The following is a 23,162-nucleotide window of genomic DNA, read 5'->3' as shown; positions in this document are numbered from 1 at the left end:
TAGGGGCTCACGATATCTTTGCTGGCTTTTTGGAGCTCTGCCTGCAGCCATTTCTCTCTCGTGATTTCCGTTTTACGAACAAAAGAACGGTTCTTTTGAACCGGTTCTTTTCATTATTCGTTCGAACCGATTCGCAAAGCGTCTGTAAATCACTCTACAGAAAGGTAGAACCTTTGTTTGGGAGTTGAGGTGACATGTTTAAATCATTAACACAATATTTTTTGTCACATTATTGATTTAAATAAACATTTAATTCACTACACAATGCAAGGGACATGTCTGCATAATAACTTAAACAAAATAGGAATATTTTATTATTATTATTAAAGTCAAACGTTCAAACGAATCTATTCGCTATGAATCAGACTTCCCAACGTTACTAGTAATCCTTATATCGTTGCTTGTTCCATTTGTAATACCACACCACACAAGTTATTTTCATAGAAACTTTGTCCACTTTTATTTCTTAAAACATCTTTATAAAAACACAAATATAAAATGAATGGGTAGTTCCACTGTGAATTCTTTTTTTTTTTTACATAGGTCATTTGCACATTACAAAGCCACCTTCTATGAAAAACATAAGATATATAATTGCAATTTTCTTTTAAACATGATTTTAAGAGTGAAATCCAAAAGGGTCAGAGAGCTAAAAACAAGCCAAAATAAAAGAGATAAAATAAAACAAAACATAAAAGAGAAAAGCACCGTCAGCTCGAGAAAGAATACATCACTGTAAGTGTATGTGAGACAACGACGGTGTAAAAGAGTGATAAAGAAATACAAAAAAGGAATGACAAAGAGAATGATAATAACAGTAACAGAGAGAAAAAGAGAGAGCCCTAAAGACTGAAATGAGGGAAGGACATGGGGCTATTTGAGTAGGGCTCGGTAGAGCAGTTGTGAGTGGCTGGTGCTTCTCTCGTTTTCTAGACAGAAGAGCAGATCCCTGAGGTTTACGCGCGTGATACGCTGGCGAGTGTACTGCCTTGATGCTCCTGCATTTAAGCCCCCGGATGCACTCGCTGACAAACCTGAGCCCTGCAAACACATCAACATACACACTTACACTTGCACACTTAAATACTTTTCAGTTCACACTGATGCTAAATCGTTTGTACTAACAATTTGATCAGTCCAAAATTATATTTGGCTTACGAGCAAGCTTTACTGTACCCAAGAGCGATTAAATATTTTAGACAGAGCAACCTCATTCTAGAAATTTCCATGACTTTTAAGGCTTTATTAATTTCCATGATTTTCCAGACCTGGAAAACACAATTTTAAAAATCCCGATATTCCCAGTTTTTCCATAACCATAGAAACCCTGCTTGTCATGCTGAAAAACTGTTTAACTTTTTTTGGATCTAGTGTGAACAGGCCTTTAGACTGCCCCGACTTTCCATTTGTGACAATCTGAGACCCTTGAAGCACCACCAATCTGATATCTCAAACCAGTTCAACAGGTGTAACATGATTTAAAGAGGGCACAGAGGGGAAAAGAAAATGATGAGGTGGAAGGCAGCAGACTGACTGTTGAGAGAGAGAGAGCTGTTTTGTACCTCTGCGTCAGTCCCAAGTGAAGGAGAATCCAGTTTTCTTTTCTTTCTGGGTCCAATAGCCGCCAACGCCGTCAAGTTGGCATCTCTCTGTCTAATCTGAGCCAATTCCTGCTGCTGCATCTGTAGCCATGCGTGCACACACACACACACACATACTCTGGACCCAGCTCTGACCCATAATCAAACACAATGGTCCTCTGACAATATAAACATCTCATAATTGTGCCATCTAACCTCTTTGGCCTTCTGTTTCAGCCGCAGCTGTTCAGGGTCCTCTTGTCGTGAGCGTGACTATGAAACATAAATAGCAATTAGAGATGATCAGCAGTCTAAATACACAGAGAGACATCTGCTGGGATCAAATAGATATGTACAAATCAAACCTATTCTGGACAGCTGAAAAAGAGGCAGGGGTGGGGGGATCCAGTAAATGGTGCTGAATTAAGCATCAGAATTAATGCTGGCCGTTATTGCGGTAAAGAGTGCGACACTGGAAATTTGTCAACCGGCAGAAATCCTGCTTTTGAAATCCCCATTTTTAACACAGTATATCTGCAGCATGACTTAAAAAATGTGAGCAGAAAGCACCAAGTAGAAAACTCTAGCCCACTCTGCAAAATGTGTCGCAGATAGGCAATTCTAGTGTAGACAACTTTATTTATTATAATGGAAGCGATTTAGTTTTTACGCCTCGTACCCAGTGTGCATTGCTTACAGTTGTCAAGTGACACTACAATATATAATTGCAATTTTCTTTTAAACGTGATTTTAAGAGTGAAATCCAGGTGTGTGTACATTAGCTACTTTGCAATGGCTTCAAATGTGGCTCAACCAATCATATTTATAATGTATTATTTTTTTTAATCTTTTTTTTTTTTTTTTTTTACTCAAGTGTTACATAATGTGAAGGATTGTTTGCAAAATGATCATTTACTTGTTATGAACACTCAAAAGGTTTGCATCCATCAAGTTCGAAATAAAGAAAATAATCAAATGAGATGAAGTACCTTTCATTTGTAAAGCATTAAATTCACCAGATAATAATCAAAAAATGGGTATGACTACATGGTTAGGTAATATTTCAAACATTGTTGGGCTAAACTTCCAGTGAAAATAACTATATTGTGATATATACCGGTACCATGATATACTGAGAAGATTTTGGTCATACCATTTACCCCTTATTAGAATTTGGTATAATGCATTTTAAACCTAGGTGTGATAGCAGTATCCAAGGTCTTGTTTGTGTGTGTGTGTATGGTTGGGGGTGGTGTACTAACCTTAGCTGCCTTCATTAAGATTTCTCTTTCCTGTTCCTCTTTCTTCTGTTTCTCCAACTGGTCGAGCTGCTCAAAGAACTTCAGCTGAGAGCGAACATCATCCACCTGCTCGTTCCAACTATCCTCCTGTGCACACACACAACATTAACACTACACACAAGGCTCCAGACAAATGCTGACACTCAAAGGACAGAAAGACCCACTTTTGAGACTGCAACCTGCAACAGGGGGCAATAATTTTGGATTTGTATTTACAAAGCATATTTCAAGCCTAAAGTCAAGATGATCCCTGCATACAGTACACTGTCATTCAAAAGTGTGGGCAAGCTGGATAGAATTGAAGTTTCTAATGACATTAAAAAACATTTGCCCTAAAGGCTTTTTCTAAAAAGCTTGAAATCAAACAAGTCCAGTATCCCAGGTAGGAAGAATGCCAGGTGTGTGCAGAGCTATAATCTAGGCAAAGGGTGGCTATTTTGAAGAAGCTAACATATAAGATAGTTTTGATTTCCTCAGATGGGTCCGCCAGCACAATTATTGTCAAAATATTCATAACTACAGTCTTGACCAACACAGAATAGGTATTGTTTGAAAGCTTAGAAGCTCTACTTTACAATGCATGTATGCATTATGACCAAAACTGAAAATTATCAACCATTTTGATAATATATGAAACATTTTGCACTACATATTATTGTAATCAGTAAAAACTCATCAAATAGCCATGTGTCATATGTTGTTGGAAAGCTCTCAAAGAGTAGAATACAACCAGCCTATTTGTTTTACTCACAGACATAGAGCGAGTAATAGCTATGTATATGTCTTTGACATTTATGTTTCATGTGAACAGGTGTTGCACATATGCCACGTTTTTGCTTATAACTTCATGAAAAATACACAGAACATAAAATATCACATACCATTAGTTAGAGGCGATTATTTTTCAAACGAGCCCATACACGAGGTAATTGGATGCATAGAACATTAGATAATTGATGCGAAGCACAATGTGCACAGTGCATACAGTATCTGGCAATCTAGCTAAAAACACATTAGCTTTCCTGGAACAGATGATGTCATCGGAAAATGATGTAGCATAACTGAATGCTAAACCAATCGGACAGGGTTCAGATTCATCCATATTTGGGCAGAGAGACATGTGATTGGTGACTATTACCTATGGCCACCAGTAAATGGCAGCAAGTACATGACACAGACTCAGTGACAACTCAAATGGCACAGAATGAAACTTCTGTGAAATCTCATTACTAAAATCATGTATACATCCTATGCAAACCTTAAGTCATTGTTGTGTTTGCGTTTGTAATAAGTTCTTAAGTACAATTATTGTGTTTTATTTGTTTGGGGAGGCTTTTCGGCACTTGGAGACGTTTTTGGACACTACGATAAATTATTTTTGTAATGCTATAACTTTTGATTGCTTTGTTGAATCAACACAAAATTTTACTCAGTTACAGTTGACATGATTGGGAACAAAACAAAAGCAGTTTTTCAGTGCCGTCTTATTTACACCCAGAGATACAGTTGTGCTCAGAAGTTTGCATACCCTGGCAGAAATTGTGACATTTTGGCACTGATTTTGAAAATATGACTGATCATGCAAAAAAACTGTCTTTTATTTAAGGATAGTGATCATATGAAGCCATTTATTATCACATAGTTGTTTGGCTCCTTTTTAAATCATAATGATAACAGAAATCACCCAAATGGCCCTGATCAAAAGTTCACACACCCTTGAATCTTTGGCCTTGTTACAGACACACAAGGTGACACACAGGTTTAAATGGCAGTTGAAGTTAATTTCCCACACCTGTGGCTTTTTAAATTGAAATTAGGGTCTGTGTATAAATAGTCAATGAGTTTTCTCACGTGGATGCACTGAGCAGGCTAGATACTGAGCCATGGGGAGCAGAAAAGAACTGTCAAAAGACCTGCGTAACAAGGGAATGGAACTTTATAAAGATGGAAAAGGATATGAAAAGATATCCAAAGCCTTGAAAATGACAGTCAGTACTGTTCAATCACTTATTAAGTAGTGGAAAATTCGGGGATCTCTTGATACCAAGCCAAGGTCAGGTAGACCAAGAAAGATTTCAGCCACAACTGCCAGAGGAATTGGAATTGTTCGGGATACAAAGAAAAATCCACAGGTAACCTCAGGAGAAATACAGGCTGCTCTGGAAAAAGAAGGTGTGATTGTTTCAAGAGCACAATACGACGATACTTGAACAAAAATGAGCTGCATGGTCGAGTTGCCAGAAAGAAGCCTTTACTGCGCCAATGCCACAAAAAAGCCCAGTTACAATATGCCCGACAACACCTTGACATGGCTCACAGCTTCTGGCATACTGTAATTTGGAGTGACGAGACCAAAATAGAGCTTTATGGTCACAACCATAAGCGCTATGTTTGGAGAGGGGTCAACAAGGCCTATGGTGAAAAGAATACCATCCCCACTGTGAAGCATGGTGGTGGCTCACTGATGTTTTGGGGGTGTGTGAGCTCTAAAGGCACGGGGAATCTTGTAAAAATTGATGGCAAGATGAATGCAGCATGTTATCAGAAAATACTGGCAGACAATTTGCATTCTTCTGCACGAAAGCTGCGCATGGGACGCTCTTGGACTTTCCAGCACGGCAATGACCCTAAGCACAAGGCCAAGTTGACCCTCCAGTGGTTACAGCAGAAAAAGGTGAAGGTTCTGGAGTGGCCATCACAGTCTCCTGACCTTAATATCATCGAGCCACTCTAGGGAGATCTCAAACATGTGGTTCATGCAAGATGACCAAAGACTTTCATGACCTGGAGGCATTTTGCCAAGATGAATGGGCAGCTATACCACCTGCAAGAATTTGGGGCCTCATAGACAACTAATGACTGCACGCTGTCATTGATGCTAAAGGGGGCAATACACAGTATTAAGAACTAAGGGTATGAAGACTTTTGAACAGGGGTAATTTCATTTTTTTCTTTGTTGCCATGTTTTGTTTTATGATTGTGCCATTCTGTTATAACCTACAGTTGAATATGAATCCCATAAGAAATAAAAGAAATGTCTTTTGCCTGATCACTCATGTTTTCTTTAAAAATGGTACATGTATTACCAATTTTCCAAGGGTATGCAAACTTTTGAGCACAACTGTATATAATGCCAAATCAGAAAAATATTACATTTTTCGCTCCATTTTTTTTTTTTTTTTTTTTAATCTTTCAGCACTTTCAGCAGTAGCAAACACTTGACCCCCTTGTTTGTTTGTTTTTGTCAAGTTATAAGCCTTTAATTTTGAGTATGTCACTGAAACAGGAAAATCTATAAAAACAAAGATTTCCTGTTTATTAACATGTTTTGATTCCCACATAATTCCACATTTCTATTTGTGCTATTTCATAGTTTTGATAAATTTCCTATTATTCTAAAATGTGGAAATCATTAATAATGTAAAAAGTAGTGTCCAGACTTTTGACAGGCAGTGTATGTTTTTTATTTTATTTTTTCAAAAAAGGAAACTGCCACTGTCATATTACCTTGTAAGTCATGTTCTTTTGCTGGGCAATCAATGAGACCTTCTCTAGAAGGTTCTGCAGTCTCTGTTGAGTGGCATGAGAGATGATGTTGACCACTTCAGGACCCAGCTCTGTCACTCCAAACCTTTGGCCTGACAACATACAGGACAACAATCATCAACTCTGTTTATTATCAAATGATTGTAAGCTACTCACTAATTGCCATACATTTTCCAGTGCATAACGAGAAATTCTATACTAGACTTTCAAGATATTTTACTTGACATGACTTTTCCAGGCCTGGAAACCACTATTTTAAAATTCCCAGATATTTACAGGTTATCTAAGGCCATGGGATCCCTGGGGGATAATTTGGTTGATGACTTTGTCATTCCAAACTTAAGTGATATTGAAAACAACTGCAACTTTTCACAAAGGAAGTTTTAATATGGTAAAGTCAGATTCAAGGCTTTGACATGGCTAGATGTCTCACCTATCTCTAGTATCTTGTGCTGTAGCATGCTGGCGGAGAGGAAAGCTTCATCCTTACAAGACCGTGTGACTGCACCAACCAGCTCTGAGTTGGTGGCCAGGATTCGAGCGCTCTCCTCCGAAAGATTAACACCCGCCATTGAGGCCACGTCATTTATGTCATCATCATCCCTGTACAAATTCATAAATATATACAAGCACACACCTTAGAGCAGTGGTTCTCAACTGGTTTTGCCTTAGGACCCAGATTTTACATTGGACATCAAGTGGTGACATTATCAAAATTGTTTATCGTACATAAGTAAACAAAAATGTCCTTGGTCAGACTTTGAAATATATTATTATAGTTTTTGAGGGTAAGGGCATGGTATAAAACCGCCCAGTCCATGCTAGTATAAGTCTAATTTGGCTAGACTCTCCCAAGTCATAGATGACTTTCTGCCAAAATAAAGCACAGTTGTTTGCACGCAAAAACGCTGACAACAAAAATATGGGAAGTGTTGTCTCCTGCCTTAAAAGTTGATAAAACTATTTATTTTGCTATGCTAACTATACATAATTATGTGGTTAGTTGCATTTTATTATTTATATTTAGCAATGTTTTCACCTGCTGTCTGCAACCCTGGCGAAACATAACTGTCCTGATGCCGGTTTTAAGTGGCAAAGATTGTTTTTCATATGCAGGAACTAGGCATCAGAAATTAAGTCTTATAAAAGAGCAACCAAAAGTTAAACAACAGAATACAGACCTGAAAGTTCCTCCTGCAGCATCCTTCGCTTTACTCCTCTGAGCTAAAGCTACAGACAAGGAGCCAGGACCCAGTTTAGAGCTACTCACCACACCCTGTTTCACTGCCACTGAGACAGACAGACAGAGATTACTATTTGTATTAATATGTTATAAAACATATAGTGACAGACATGCTCACCTGTCTGGATCTGCTTGAGTTGCACCTGAGGCTGGCCCACGACTATGTGGCTTTGCGGTTGACCCCTGAGTGTTACCATGGGAGTGGTAGTCAGGGTAACCTGAGGGGGCTTCACTATTGCCCCCTGTTGTGGGGACTGCAACACCTGGAGAAAGAACAATTCTATGAACACACTTCACAAAAGCACATTTAAAGTACACCTATAATCTCTATTCAGGCATTAAAGGAATAGTTCACCAAAAATTTTTATTTGAATGATTTTCAGTTAATAAAAATCTAGTTTTATTCCGTTCCCCATTCCGTTCTCCGCTTGCCTTTTTTTTTTTTTTTTTTTTTTTTTTGAGCATGACAGAAAAAAAGAAGGGTGTATGGACAAACAGGGCATGTACTGTACATTCTTTAAAATTTCTTCCTATTCTACAGAAAAAATAACATCATACAGTTTTGAGCAACATGAAGGTGAGTAAATAATGACAATGAGTGTGTGTGTGTGGGGGGGGGGGTAAACTTTTCCTTTAAATCCTTGATTGGTTATCTTTACTTATCTGCAAATGCATTCCCCTTTATTTTGCATTCCTGAAGCACTTTAGACTTTTTAGTACCTTGTTAGATGTTTGTCCATATTCTGCTGTGTTTCTGTGATATATATTTTGTGAAAAATATTTTCATTCTTGTGCATTACAAAACAAGCAGGGGGTGTAAACCTCCTTAGTAGTGCCCGACCGATATAGTAGCCTTTCACCGCTATATCGGTATCGGCGTATATTTTACTGATATGCGCCGATATGAAAACTTTTTTCAGAACTTATAATGCAGAAAACATTGCATTAGAATTGGTGTCATAGCGTAGTTTGTCCAGCAGAGCATGCTCCGACTCCTCTGTTTACAGAGCTGACTCTGAACTGAAGGTGGCTCTGCAGACAGAGCGAAGTTATACGGTGAAGATTTGAGCGGTCTCTTCTCGTTAAATTGCTAACTAGTTTGTGAAATACATACTGGAAAGTTAATAAAACATTACCCCATCATTTTATATAACTAATATAACGTTAACCCTGTCCCTGACAACCATGTCACTCATGTTTATTACATCTGTTTGCTGTTAGCCAGATATAGTTTGTCAGTGCAGTCAGTAATGTTGCAGATTGAAAGGTAAATGTCAGAGCATCTTTTTGCAGCTCATCAGACAACGGTGTGGTGGTGGATTGTGTGTGGTGAGTGTTGATTTCACACTTCGCTGTTGCCTAATTGGTGAGACACAATGCTGGAAAGTAAATAAAGTCCATCTTTTACTCTCCGTGACAACGAGCTTATAGCAAACTAGCTAATCACGCAGCTACTTTCATTGTTGTCAGCTGAGTGGAAGCTAATGTGTAAACATGTATTCACCTAACTGTTTTGTTCAGGATTCACAGTTTGGTACCCCCTTCAACCGAACAATTCCAGTCGTTGCATTTATAAAATGTAATGTTTAAAAGTCTGGTTTTCCAGACATTAAAATAGGATACGTAATAAAAGTAGATTTAACAAATAGTATATTTGCTCTGTGTAAATAATAATAAATAGGAATTGTATCTAAAATAAATGAGAGGTGATACATACTGGAAAAATAGACATTTATTCATTTTAATATTCTATTTATATATTTTGAATGTGTTGAAACTTGACACCATGAGACGCACCCTAAAAACGGCACCGTTTTCTTTCTGAAGAGCCGCTTAAAAGTATGTTTTATACTGTAAAAGTAAGTTTATACTGAGTGTAAATGCCAACATCATCACATATGTCGAAAGGACTGATGCCTGTCAACCAAAACATGAGCTCATTGATGTCATTAAATGAGTCTGCTTTATTATTCCATCAGTTACACCTGGTCAGAGACTTCCGTAAATATTTGGTTTATACGTAGGGTTACGTCCTACCTAAGTTTAATGATGCAATGCTCAAATATTTAGTAGAGCGTAAATTGTGACTTAGTGCCCATTTACGCCACAACTAGGCTAAGTTGTAATGTACGTATAGTTGGTGCAACCGGCCCCTGATGTTTATTTATCTATTTATTTTATTTTCATTTATTTTTTTATTTAAATGGTCAGCATTTGACTGATACTAAACAGTAACTGATGTTTATTTAGCTATTTATTTTATTTTAATTTATTCTTTATTTAAATGGTCAGCATTTGACTGATACTAAACAGTAATACTGATGTTTATTTAGCTATTTATTTTATTTTTATTTATTCTTTATTTTAAACAGTAATACTTTTGTTTATTTAGCTATTTATTTTATTTTTATTTAAATGGTCAGCATTTGACTGATACTAAACAGTAATACTGATGTTTATTTAGCTATTTATTTTATTTTTATTTATTCTTTATTTTAATGGTCCGCCATTGACTGATACTAAACAGTACTGATGTTAATTAAGCTATTTATTTTATTTTTATTTATTCTTTATTTTAATGGTCAGCAATTGACTTATACTAACAGTACTGATGTTTATTAAGCTATTTATTGTATTTTTATTTATTATTTATTTTCTCAAGTGTTCATTTCTAGAATTTGTTGACAATGTATAATAATAAGGTCAAATGTTCTTTGATAAAAATATTTAAGAAAGCAGCCTTCTGAGTACCTTTGCATAATCGGTGAATTTTCCCTCTCTAAAATCGGTATCAGTCTCAAAAATCCCATATCAGTCGGGCTCTACTCCTTAGGCTCTCTTCACAATGAATAAAAATTACCAGATTCCACTGAAACCATTACTGACATCATTAATCAAATAGTCAAATCTTAAGATTTTAGTACTGTATGAATCTCATGTATTAAGTATGTTTTTGTATATATTTATTATTATTAGTTATTAATGTCCTCAGCAAATATTATAAGACCAAAAAAACTACTCATGTTACTAACAGTCAAAATTCTGAACCAGTGTGTAAGAAAATGCAGTAAGTTATACTGGCATATGATGTTTTTTTTGTTGACACAGCACAGACTCATCTGATTGCCTTCTTTTCCACAAGGCAAATACATGCATTACCATCCAACAATCATTTACACTCTTTACTATAATGCTGATCATTTAACCCAGTGTAAATTAAGTCTAAAAACCAAATTTTACCTGTAATATGCTGTTAGCATTCATAATCACAACATTGTATTATTACCAGAGAGGCAGTCTGGCTGGAGTTGCTGAGTGCAGGCTGGATGAGCGTGTGAGTGGCTGTGGCGGTAGCAGCAGCAGTGTTGGTACTAGTCAGAACCACAGCAGGTGCCTGAAGGGTCTGGCTCTGCTGAATGAAGGCCGTGGAGTCAGGAGTGAGCTGTCGCAGAGCTGGAAGACTCCTCTGAGAAAACAAATGCAAAAGGAAGGCTTTTACATTTTTACTGTACGTACACCTGACTATCATTAGATGCATGCAATTTGCAAATGACTTTCAGCAAGTGACTTGGAACGAAGAACAGAATGCAGGCGTCTCTCAAGATGTGTTTTTAAAGGTTGGAGTTCTTTAACTTGACACAGCATCTAAAAAATGTAACGCAATGGTCAAAGAAGTCCATCTGCAACAAAAGCTAATTTAATTATATTCTTGCATTCAGCACTTTTTAAGCACTAAATATGTTTTCCTTCTGAAATGCAAGTCTTGATATTAGGAAATTGTAATTTGTCTGCCTTCAGATATTTCAAGAGGTGTCTTAAGCTAAATCATTAAGTGGTGTACTCAAGTATTATAAATATTATAACTAGCCCTATAGAAAAAAGGGGTTAATTAAATTAAGTTAGTTTAGCTTGATTTTCCACAGCACATTGAAATAAAACATACCTGTAGAATTTAAAGGTTCCAGGCACTTAGATGATTAAAAACAATGCATATATCCAATGTAAACATAAAATACAACTGCATAATTATGTTAAATCTTAGTTGCAAATATTTTTAAAAAATTTGCATGGTGCACCGAAGTTTCTGAGATAACAATACATAAAGATAACAATAAGTGTTGGTATAATTTTGAAGAAAACTTTTTAAAAATGTTAATGATATAAATTATGATAAATTCTGAGACTCTCAGCCTAAGAAACTGCTGAAAAATAAACTTTTTTCTTATTTTTCTGATTTGACATTATATACCTCAGGGTGTAAACAAGGTGGCTCCGAAAAACTGCTTTTGTTTTGTTCCCAATCATGTCACCTGTAACTAAGTAAAATTTTGTGTTGATAAAATAAAGCAATCAAAAGTAATAGCATTACAATTATAATTTATCCTAGTACCCAAAAACGTCTCCAAGTGTCCTAAAGTCTCTCCAAACAAATAAAACAAAATAACTGTACATAAGAACAAATTAGTCATGCAAACACAATGACTAAAGGTTTGCATAGCATGCAAACATGATTTTAGTAATGAGATTTCACAGAATGAGTTCATTCTGTGCCTTTTTAGTCATCATTGTGTCATGTACTTGGCCCCATCTCCTGGTGGCCATGTGTAATTACCATGATTGATCACATGACTCTCTGATCAAATATGGAGGACTATCACCACTGGTTGGTGCAATCTGAGCCCAATCCGACCGGTTTAGCGTTCCATGACACTACAGCTTTTCCGATGATGTCATCTGATCCAGGAAAGCTAACGTGTTTTTAGCTAGATAGCAAGATGCCAGATGCTGTGTGCACATTGTGCTTTGTGTGGGTTATCTAATGATCTTTGCATCCAATTACATTGCGTGTGGGCTCGTTTTAAAGATAATCACCCCCTCTAAATAATGGTATATAAAATATTATTAAGTAATAAAATATTTTATTTTCTGTTTATTTTTCATGAACTTATAAGTGAAAATGCAGCATATGAGCAACACCTGTTCACATGAAACATGTATGTCAAAGACATACTTAGCTATTACTTGCTATATTTTTGTCTGTGAGTAAAACAAATAGGCTGGTTGTATTCTACTCTTTGAGAGCTTACAAACAACATATGGCCCATAGCTATTTGACGAGTGTGATGTTTTTACAGATTACAATAATATGTACAGTGCAAAATGTTTAATAAATTATCAAAACGGAACACTTCTGATTTGTCTACAAATTTCAAAGCACTTGTTCAGTTTTGGTCATAATGCCTACATGCATTGTAAAGTAGAGCTTCTAAGCTTTAAAACAATACCTATTTTGTGTTGGTCAAGACTGTAGTTTTTTTCCTCGCTGGCCCAAAGTTTAAAGGGTTAATAACAAGTAATCAAACTATAACTAACTGTTAATAACTACACAACCCGAAAACCCCGATATAAATGATTTGAGGTACATAAATCTGCCTTTTAGACCAGAAGATGTTTACCTTAAGGAAAGGCACTAGATAAGGCTGAGGAGAGGAGTTGAGCTCCTTGTAGAGCCTGCTGGTGAACTCCTCTGCTTCAATCGTCCCTTCCTGAAGGGACAAATACAAATCAGCACCAACATAAATTCACATAGGGATATTTCAGCATTTTTAAACATTAATTTCCATTCATGACTGATGACTCAGAAAGTAATATATTTAGTGTTGACAACTGACCAAAGTGAAATAACCCAGAAACATAAAAATAAAAAAAAATCACTCAACTCACCAGCAAGTTCTTGACCAGCTCTTTAACGTTGGCAACAGTCTCAGTTGACTGCTTACCACTTGTGGCCAGCTTTATCAGTGTGGACAGGAAGTTCCTACATTTCTTTACATTCTCCATAATCTCCTACAAGTAGAGATGTCAGAATCTGAAGTACTTTTACTCTCACAATTGCTTAAGAACACCTTGCATCTGTCCCTTGGACACATACAAATGTTAAGGTTAAAACTTAATAGCATGAGCCTTGCGTCAACTTATGGGGATATCAGGGATTTCCCACCCTGAGAAAAAAGCAATTTAAGCAAATTTGGAGTTTAAGTCAAAAGACTATTTAATCTATACAGCAATCCTTCTACTGACATCTCATCTTTGTTTTCACCAGTCCTTAAAACATTCTTATGTATGTTTAGGTCGCTTTACAGACCCTTAAAGAAGACTTAAAACAAAGCTAAAGGTTTCTTCAGTCGTGAACCAGCGTATTTTTTTGTGACTGGTAAGTTAGTGTAGCCTCTCACTGTTGCCGAGGAGACGGTGGTCCCCGTGGCAGCAGTCACAGTCCTCTGGGCAGCTCCTGCCTGCACTGACAACACTGCACCAACAGATGAAGCCTGCTGACACACAAGACAGAATGAGCATTAGAGAAAAGAATAGAGTATAACAGCCACCATAGAAATACACTTAAAACGGTGAAGGGTCTGCTTCTACATGATGCCTTATTATGGTGCTTTGTTGTTACTTGTACAGGTGGTCTCTGGAGAGTGGTGGTAGCCGTGCTGCTGGGTGTAGGAGAGCCCTGCTTTATGATGGTGGTAGGGGTCACCTGTCGGGTCATTAGTGAAGTTCCAGGTGCCTAAAGGTATAAAGAGAACAGACATCACTGAGCAGAGTCCTGCAAATACTGACAAGGGAAATGTCTAGATCATTAATAAAAGAGTGGAACTGTCTAGCTGCTAACTAACTGTCATCATTTTGGGGCTCAACGATAAGGATGGACAAAACTTGTCCTATCAGGCCAGTGCTGCATTGTCACTACATCTGACATTCATCAATCATGTACAAGAGTTTTATGCCTTGCAAACTTAAACATTTGGATTTTTGTTATGTATTGATCATTGATTTCAAATGTGTCAGTTTAAATATGTCACCAAGTTTACATTAACTAGCTGGCTAGCATTGATGAGAATGTGTTGAAATTCCAAGAATGACATGTTATAGTCTTGGAGGCAAATTAGAAAGGATTGGAAAAGAAAAGCAAATCAGTAATGTTTCCCATCACATGCCACAGTTTTTCAGCAAATGTGTTTTTGAATTTATAGCTGTTTTGGAGTTACGTTATATTTTTTTAACCATAAACTTGAACTTAAAGGGATAGTTCCCCCAAGAATGAAAATTCTCTCATAATTTACTCACCCTCATGCCATCCCAAATGTGTATGAAGCACATAAAGGCAGCATAAAAGTAATCCATATGACTCCAGTGTTATAATCAATGTCTTCTGAAGCGATCCAATCGGTTTTGGGTGAGAACAGACCAAAATATAACTTATTTTTCATTATAAACCTTAATATCAGCAGTCTCCTTGGCGATCATGATTTCAAGCTCGATTACAATTCCTAGGGCCATTTAGTGCTCTGCACATGCGTCAAGCACGAGGAAGTGTAATCGAACTTGAAATCATGATAGTGCCTAGAGTCTGCAATGGCAAGATGTACAGTGAAAATGAATTATATTTTGGTCTCACACAAACTTGATTCAGAAGACATGGATTAAACCACTGGAGTTGTATGGATTACTTTTATGCTGTCTGTATGTGCTTTTTAGAGCTTAAAAATGTTGGTCACCATTCACTTGCATTGTATGGACCTACAGAGCTGAGATATTCTTCAAAAAAATCTAAAAATGTTCTGCAGAAGACAGAAAGTCATAAACATCTGGGATGGCATGAGGGTGAGTAAATTATGAGAGAATTTTCATTTTCAGGTGAACTAATCCTTTAACATTCAATGAAAAATCTAAAAAAAAATGTACACATACCGTATAAAAATGTTGCTTAAAATTGTTATTTGTCATAATTAGCCTAAGTATAAATCTGAACATCTGACCCAACTGGACAAGCAGAAAAAAATCCTACTGTTGAGCCCTGCATCTGATACAGTATGTCATAATATAAAACAGAAGTCTCTACAACCTCAGATTTAATTATATATTACTTATATTCTGATATTGTGATTGTGAAGCCAGTTATTCTGTGGTTATAATAGCAGTTAATGATAAATATGTATGGCCAAGCCATTTCTGCCGATTCCAGATTAGTTCAGGTTGGTGAAATGACATTACCTGTGCAGTGGTGATCTGCCCAGTGGTGGTGCTGGTGGGGGCAGCAGGGCGGGCAGCCTGTGATTGGGCCTGCATCTGTGCCAACATCTGCTGTGGGATCATCAACAACTGACCACTGTCACTACGCACCAACACCATACCTGAACGGACAAAAACAAATACATGCACACAAAGAGACATGGTTTAAGGGTCATTTCTCATTTAATTGTTCTTTATTAGTGAGCTTTTCCTGTTGAACTGACTGACGTCAAGTGTGAAATCTGGCAACCGTGCCATGCTTAGAGGCATGAAGAATAAACTGCACAGTTGGTGGCCTATATTTCCACAGCACAGTGAGAACCCTACATACTCATTCTCCCGTTCCCGTGTGAACTAACGGATGTGTTCTGAAGAGTAACCGTTGGTCGGAGGATCCAGATGGCCTCTTGCTAAAATCTGTCAAGCGTTTCGTCTGACCAACAACCAGCTAGACAACAGACTAGTCAGAACGACCAGAGCATACAGCCAAATAGAAAAATCATATAACAAAATAAATAAAAATAATAATAATAACTAGATTTGCATTTCCTGCAGGAAATACCAGTGCTTGCCAAGCAGCAAAATAATAGTGTTTAAGTATTTGGTCAAATGATAGAGAAAAGAAAGCTTGAGGAATGGGAGGCAGTAGGGGTGGGCGATATACCAGTATACACGATAAACATGTAGAAATTTGACAGCCAGTATACCTTTCAGATTATCAGAAGACATTGTAAAGAATGTGGAATTGGTTTGGCCTTAGACAAAGCGATACAGAGCAGAAAACAGCAATTTGCAAGGTTTGCATATCGTGTATATCGCTACATCGTGTATGTCACGATATGTAATGTAAATATCCATGTGTGTGGCATGTGCGTATCTATCAGTGGTCAGGGCTTCACGTGAAACTGAGAGAATTGAAGAAACATGGACAGGGTTTTTCATGCACTGACAATTTTTCAGTGGCTAAGTGAAATTTCGGGTCGCTACAGCAAATTCAAAGACATCCATCTTGCATTCAAAATATGCAAAATGAAGCTTTATTTCAAACGATTGGCTTCCAGTTTGTGCTCCAGAGACAGGAGAGAGCAAAGTGGGATCACTTGCGCTACTCAGTCCGGTTTCTCTCGATATCGCGGTACAAACCACAAAATGTACGTGACCCATTTGAATTTTTTACCTTAAAGCGCTATGGAGGAAGTCAAAAATCTCAAACGGCTAGACAGCCTGAAATATAACAAACACTTACTAGGAAAACAGCAAAAACAATGTGTCATGTGCAAACAATTATGTATCATGCACATTTTTTAAACTACACATCATCACCCTTAATAAAACTCTGTTTGAAAGATGTTATATATTAAGAAACAAATCGGTCATGTTTGCCTTCAGATTTTCATATATTTTCTATAGAGATGACTTAATAAAGAGCCTAATGAATTGTTTATTTTCATTGGATATTTTTTAACTTATGTATTATTTTCTTTGTTGCATTGCTTTGAGAAGATGTTGAGTTTCCTGAGGAAAGTTTATATTAATAATACTAGTCAACAACATCAGACTGAAATGTGGCATAATGTGAAGTTTAGCATTATGGTAAGGTTGATTTAAAACCAAACTGAATTTTTTTATTTTATTTTTATTTATTTGACTAGGTTTGTTAAGTTCCAAATAAAGAAAACAATACAGTTGCAATCAAAATTATTCAACCCCCCTGACCAGCAATACATTCTGGTGATGTGAATTAAAACACATCAACTATAACCTCAGTAAACAGTCAAAGTAAGTTTTTAATACACATTTGAGTGATTTTGAGAACAAATAGATCAGTTTACCCAAATTTTAAAATAAAAAATAACTAATTCTCTCCACAAATGTCATGTCAAAAATATTCAACCCCCAAAGTCAATCATTTGTGGAGCATCCTTTATCCTTAATAACAGCAAATAAATGTTTCAGGTAAGTGTTCTCAGGTTTCGGACACATCTCTATTAGAATTTTTACACATTTCTCATGAGCAAAAGCTTCCAGCTCATTGACATTCGTTGGTTTTTGTGCTGCCACTGCTTCCTTGAAATCCCAACAAAGGTTTGCAATGGGATTTTAATGATGGACTGGAAGGGCCATTTAAGGACATTCCACGACCAATCCCTGAACCAGATTTTGGACAGCTTGGATGTATCCTTGGTGTTATTGTCTTGCTGGAAAGTCCAGTGATCACAGAGCTTCAATTTACACACTGAAGCCATCACATTTTTCATGCCAAAATGGCCTGATACCTGAAAGAATCCATGGTGTCAATCACATAGTCAGGATTTCCTGCAGCCGCAAAACACCCCCATAACAGGACTGACCCACCTCCATGCTTGACTGTGAGGATGGTGTCGTTCTTGTCATCACCTTGTCATCTTACTCCAGATGTACTGCTGACCCATGGGTCTAAACCTCATTTTCAGCTTAGTGTCATATGTCTATAAAACCTTCTTACAGGACTCCACAGGTCTTTCCTACTTTCCTATTACTTCTTGAATATTCAAGTCAACATTTCCCTTGGTGAAGTTTTGCTTTCTTCCACACCCCAAGAAGGTTGCTGTTGTACCATATTTAAGAAAATGTATGAATGGTGCTGCCAACTTTGTCTATTGGAAATTGAAGTGCCTTGGAAATGTACTTTTAGCCATGACCTTTCTTGTGTAATGAATTAATCTCCTCTATTAGCTTTCGAGACAGCTTATTTTTAATTGCATTTTTTGCATAGAAATAAATGTTTGCTTACAACACTAAACTTAAATTTTAAAATTTAAATAAGTGCCATTGCAGATTGATGACTTAATTTGTTTTAAAACAATTACTTGTGTAGCCTTACATATTTAAGAAACAGCTACATGCAATAGGGGTTGAATAATTATGACATGGCTGTATTTTTAAAAAATCCTGCTATTTACAAATATTAGGTTATATATTCACACTATGACTTAGAATGTGTCACTCAGCTGATATAGATGTAAAGTTTAAAAATTCTGGGTCATCAGAAAAGCTTACCTTTGTAAATCCTTACTGTCTTGGGGGGGTTGAATAATTTCGATTGCAACTGTATATAAGAGGAAGTAGTTTTCATTTATAAAGCACTTAATTCACTGACTGACTGTATTATTCAAAAATGGATATTTAATATTTAAATTTACTATATCGTGATATATACAGTATCGTCATCATGACATACAGTTGAAGTCAGAAGTTTACATACACCTTAGCCAAATACCTTTAAACTCAGTTTTTCACAATTTCTGACATTTAATCATAGAAAACATAGACAGGGGTCTTAGGTCAGTTAGGATCACTACTTTATTTTAAGAATGTGAAATGTCAGAATAATAGTAGAGAGAATGATTTCAGCTTTTATTTCTTTCATCACATTCCCAGTGGGTCAGAAGTTTACATACACTTTGTTAGTATTTGGTAGCATTGCCTTTAAATTGTTAAACTTGGGTCAAACGTTTTGGGTAGCCTTCCACAAGCTTCTCACAATAAGTTGCTGGAATTTTGGCCCATTCTTCCAGACAGAACTGGTGTAACTGATTCAGGTTTGTAGGCCTCCTTGCTCACACACACCTTTTCAGTTCTGCCCACAAATTTTCTATCAGATTGAGGTCAGGGATTTGTGATGGCCACTCCAATACCTTGACTTTGATGTCCTTAAGCCATTTTGCCACAACTTTGGAGGTATGCTTGGGGTCATTGTCCATTTGGAAGACCCATTTGCGACAGAGTTTTAAATTCCTGTCTTGAGATGTTGCTTCCATATTTTTACATAATTTCCCTTCCTCATGATGCCATCTATTTTGTGAAGTGCACCAGTCCCTCCTGCAGCAAAGCACCCCCACAACACGATGCTGCCACCCCCATGCTTCACAGTTGGGATGGTGTTCTTCGGCTTGCAAGCTTCACTCTTTTTCATCCAAACATAACGATAGTCATGGCCAGTTCAATTTTTGTTTCATCAGACCAGAGGACATTTCTCCACTTCTCAAGTAAGATCTTTGTCCTCATGTGCATTTGCAAACTGTAGTCTGGTTTTTTTATGATGGTTTTGGAGCAGTTGCTTCTTCCTTGCTGAGCAGCCTTTCAGGTTATGTCGATATATGACTTGTTTTACTGTGGATATAGATCCTTGCCTACCTGTTTCCTCCAGCACCTTCACAAGGTCCTTTGCTGTTTTTCTGGGATTGATTTGCATGTTTTGCAGCAAAATACGTTCATCTCTAGGAGACAGAATGCGTCTCCTTCCTGAGTGGTATGATGGCTGCATGGTCCCATGGTGTTTATCCTTGCATACTATTGTTTGTACAGATGAACGTGGTACATTCAGGTGTTCAGAAATTGCCCCAAGGATTAACCAGACTTGTGGAGGTCCACAATTTCTGTTCTGTTCTCTTCAGGTCTTGGCTGATTTCTTTTGATTTTCCCATGATGTCAAGCAAAGAGGCACTGAGTTTGAAGATAGGCCTTAAACTACATCCACAGGTACATCTCCAATTCAGTACACCTCCAATTAGAAGCTAATTGGCTAACTGTCTAAAGGCTTGACATCATTTTCTGGAATTTTCCAAGCTGCTTAAAGGCACAGTTAACTTAGTGTATGTAAACGTCTGACCCCCTGGAATTGTGATATAGTCAATTAAAAGTGAAACATTCTGTCTGTAAACAATTGTTGGAAAAATTACTCATGTCATGCACAAAGTAAATGTCCTAAACAACTTGCCAAACCTTTAGATTGCTAATATTAAATCTGTGCAGTGGTTTTAATGACTTCAACTTAAGTTTATGTAAACTTCTGACTTCAACTGTAAAATGACTCATATCATGATATAAGATTTTGGTTATATCGCCCAAAATATTAAATATTACATTTCATACAAAGTATAAATGAATTTATCTACAAAACAAAGTGAATGTACTCTTATTAAATAATAAAGTGCACAATTTCACATAGAGAGAGAGAGAGAGAGAGAGAGAGAGAGAGAGGGAGAGACGGGGGGGGGGGGGGGGTGCTACCTGGAGGTAGCTGGATATTTTGGATGTTCTGTCCCGGGCTGCTCTGGGGAAGTCGGGGCGCTAACGCTTGTGGTGTAATGGTCCTGATGGCAGGGCTGGATGCTGATGCTGCAACAGTTGCCGGAGCTGCTGTTCTCGCAGCTCCCTGCAAAATAGCACCTTTGGCCACACCAGGGATCTGGAGCTGCAGTCCGTGAGTCATACCGCCGGGGCTGATAGTCTGCACTGCGGGCTGGATGATAGTTTTGGGGGAGTCGGACTTTCTTTGTACTCCTGAACTCGCAGACACAGACGCTGAAGTCTGGTTTATCAAAAGAGGGGTTGTAGTTGTAGTAGTAGTAATAGTTGTAGTGATTACCGGTGCTGGTTGGGTCGCTACACATGCTACAGTCGCCGAAACGGTGTTGTTATTACTCCCGTTAATAGTTAAACCGGTTCCAGTGGTTTGCATAGATGGCCTGACAATTGCCACTGAGGGTCCACTACTTCCAGCACTGGATGCTGCTGTCGCAGCGCACTGTGGATTCCCGTAAGACTGTATCACTGTGTTCGGGCTTGGGGCGACAGTCACGTTTGCATGTCCTTTCGCCACCCCGGGCCCGTTATTGACAACTGGGACAGAAGTCGAAGCGGCTGATGTTGATGACTGGCCACTGGACACTGGAGTGCCGCTTTCAGTGTGCGGATCCATTGCATTGCCTCCGTTCAAAGTTGGCACTGAGGACGTCCCGATCTTCACACCGTGGCTTGGCAAAGTAGTTACCATAGCATTAAGAAACACTGGACCGGGTTAGTTGTCTTCCATTTGTGCACATCAGTTCAGGAAGTTTTGATACATCCACTGAAAACACCCCCTTTTCCCTCCAGTTGCTTTGCGAAGTAGGAACAAACGTGACTGAAGGGGGAATCTCGTGTCACAACGTCAATAAGGATTTGACAAGCGCCATTGTCACCTCAAGTCCATTAGTAACAAGGTTCTTGGGAGAAATAATCATGTAAAACACTTCAAGACTAGCTGCTTTCACTATGTTCACATGTACAAGACTCGCAGCAGTCGCCTGAGCTCGCAAAATGTTAACATTAGCTAGTTGAATTGCCTCTTTTCCCGGAGTCAGCGGGGTGATTTCCAGCTGCCTGGGCGCTTACCTCAAACTTATTGTGACAAAGTCTGGTAACGTCTAATCTAATACAACTTGAAGTATCGATAAAAAGTTTCTTGCCCACTCTTTTAATACAGAAATCCTTATATAGCAGGTCAAAGCCTGCCGCCATCTTCGATGTGAACAGTCAGGAGCTTTGGACAAAATGACATTGCGCATGTGCGCAGAAGCGGAAACGTCATTACGCTCAGATTTTTAGGCCTTGTCATTGGTTGTATCCCTACGTGGAGGCGGGACATGAGAAACGTCAGTTGATTCTGGCGGATCGCGGTCAGTGGCGATCTGGCCGGGGCTGTCAACGAGAAAAGGGCTTTATGAAGTTGAAAAACAACCATTGATTTATGCACAGATTGCTCTTAAGTATATCTAGAGGCACTCTTAGCGGTTTTGTGTTTGTCGTAAAGCGCGTAGAGGCTTTTCTGCGAACTTCCCAGCAGGCTGTCTTTCCCCCAAGATGGCCCCCTGTTTTGAAGCGTCTGTGTTGAAAGCGTGAAAAAGCGCCACACCTCTGCCAGCGTAACTGGCCGATGTGGACGGCACGCATGCTACTGCATCAAGATAACAATGCTGGAGGGCCATAGTTCACAGGGTGCTTGTTCAACCCCTTACGTTTGTTTCGTTCAATGGCAGTATTTTTTTTTTAAATCACGTTTAAAATGCTTTTTTTCTTCTTCTTCTTTTTTTAACTCCTGTATTGAAATAATACATTATTTCTATTTTGAAAAATGTGAAATTTGGTTTATGCAATGCCCTTTTACTTTTCCATAAATTAGCAAAACCTTTGTAAAACACCATGATTTATGTTCAAAATATTTTCTATCAAAAAAATAAATGAAACATCCCTTTTCCTTGTAATTCAATACTAATATTCACCCTTACAAAATATTTCAAATCACATCAATACATAGATTAGATAGGAATGAATTCATCAGAGATAACTACAAAGGCAAAGACTTGGCAAACACAATGTTTTAATCTATTACTAATTCATTTTAGACTGTCAAGCAGGAAACTTTGATATCCTCACATTTGAAAGTGTAAACTGTAACCACCTTATTTTTCAGTGAAACTTGGCCATTATCAGCCTTGAATGTGGACCACTTCCGGTATCAGCCACTTCCAGCTATTTTAGCGATACAAAAATGCTACATTATGCTACTTTATATTACATGCTGGAAATGTCGTCATGTTATTAACATTAATT

The 23,162-nt window shown here is 37.7% G+C and overlaps 1 protein-coding gene across 2 annotated transcripts; it reads right to left on the bottom strand.

Moving 5' to 3' along the window:
• Positions 1 to 432: 432 nt before the first annotated feature.
• LOC127426140 (transcription initiation factor TFIID subunit 4-like) lies at positions 433 to 22,469 on the bottom strand. Of its 2 annotated transcripts, none has more exons than XM_051672706.1 (15): positions 20,799 to 22,469; positions 15,729 to 15,868; positions 14,128 to 14,241; positions 13,907 to 14,002; positions 13,395 to 13,517; positions 13,127 to 13,216; positions 10,957 to 11,136; positions 7,789 to 7,933; positions 7,609 to 7,717; positions 6,861 to 7,030; positions 6,389 to 6,519; positions 2,843 to 2,968; positions 1,797 to 1,853; positions 1,563 to 1,682; positions 433 to 1,041 (listed from the first exon to the last, which is right to left on the bottom strand). In XM_051672706.1, exons 1-15 carry the CDS (start codon positions 21,562 to 21,564, stop codon positions 874 to 876), a joined length of 2,535 nt encoding a protein of 844 aa, XP_051528666.1. In that variant the 5' UTR covers positions 21,565 to 22,469; the 3' UTR covers positions 433 to 873. The 2 variants fall into 2 exon arrangements, with proteins under 2 accessions (XP_051528666.1, XP_051528667.1); XM_051672707.1 differs by having other exon boundaries at positions 13,907 to 13,999.
• Positions 22,470 to 23,162: the final 693 nt, after the last annotated feature.

The sequence above is a fragment of the Myxocyprinus asiaticus genome, chromosome 35, assembly GCF_019703515.2.
Source record: "Myxocyprinus asiaticus isolate MX2 ecotype Aquarium Trade chromosome 35, UBuf_Myxa_2, whole genome shotgun sequence".
NCBI classification, from domain to species: Eukaryota; Metazoa; Chordata; class Actinopteri; order Cypriniformes; family Catostomidae; genus Myxocyprinus; species Myxocyprinus asiaticus.
The sequence above is the reverse complement of the archived record's forward strand: the minus strand, read 5'-3'. Positions and strand labels throughout refer to the sequence as shown.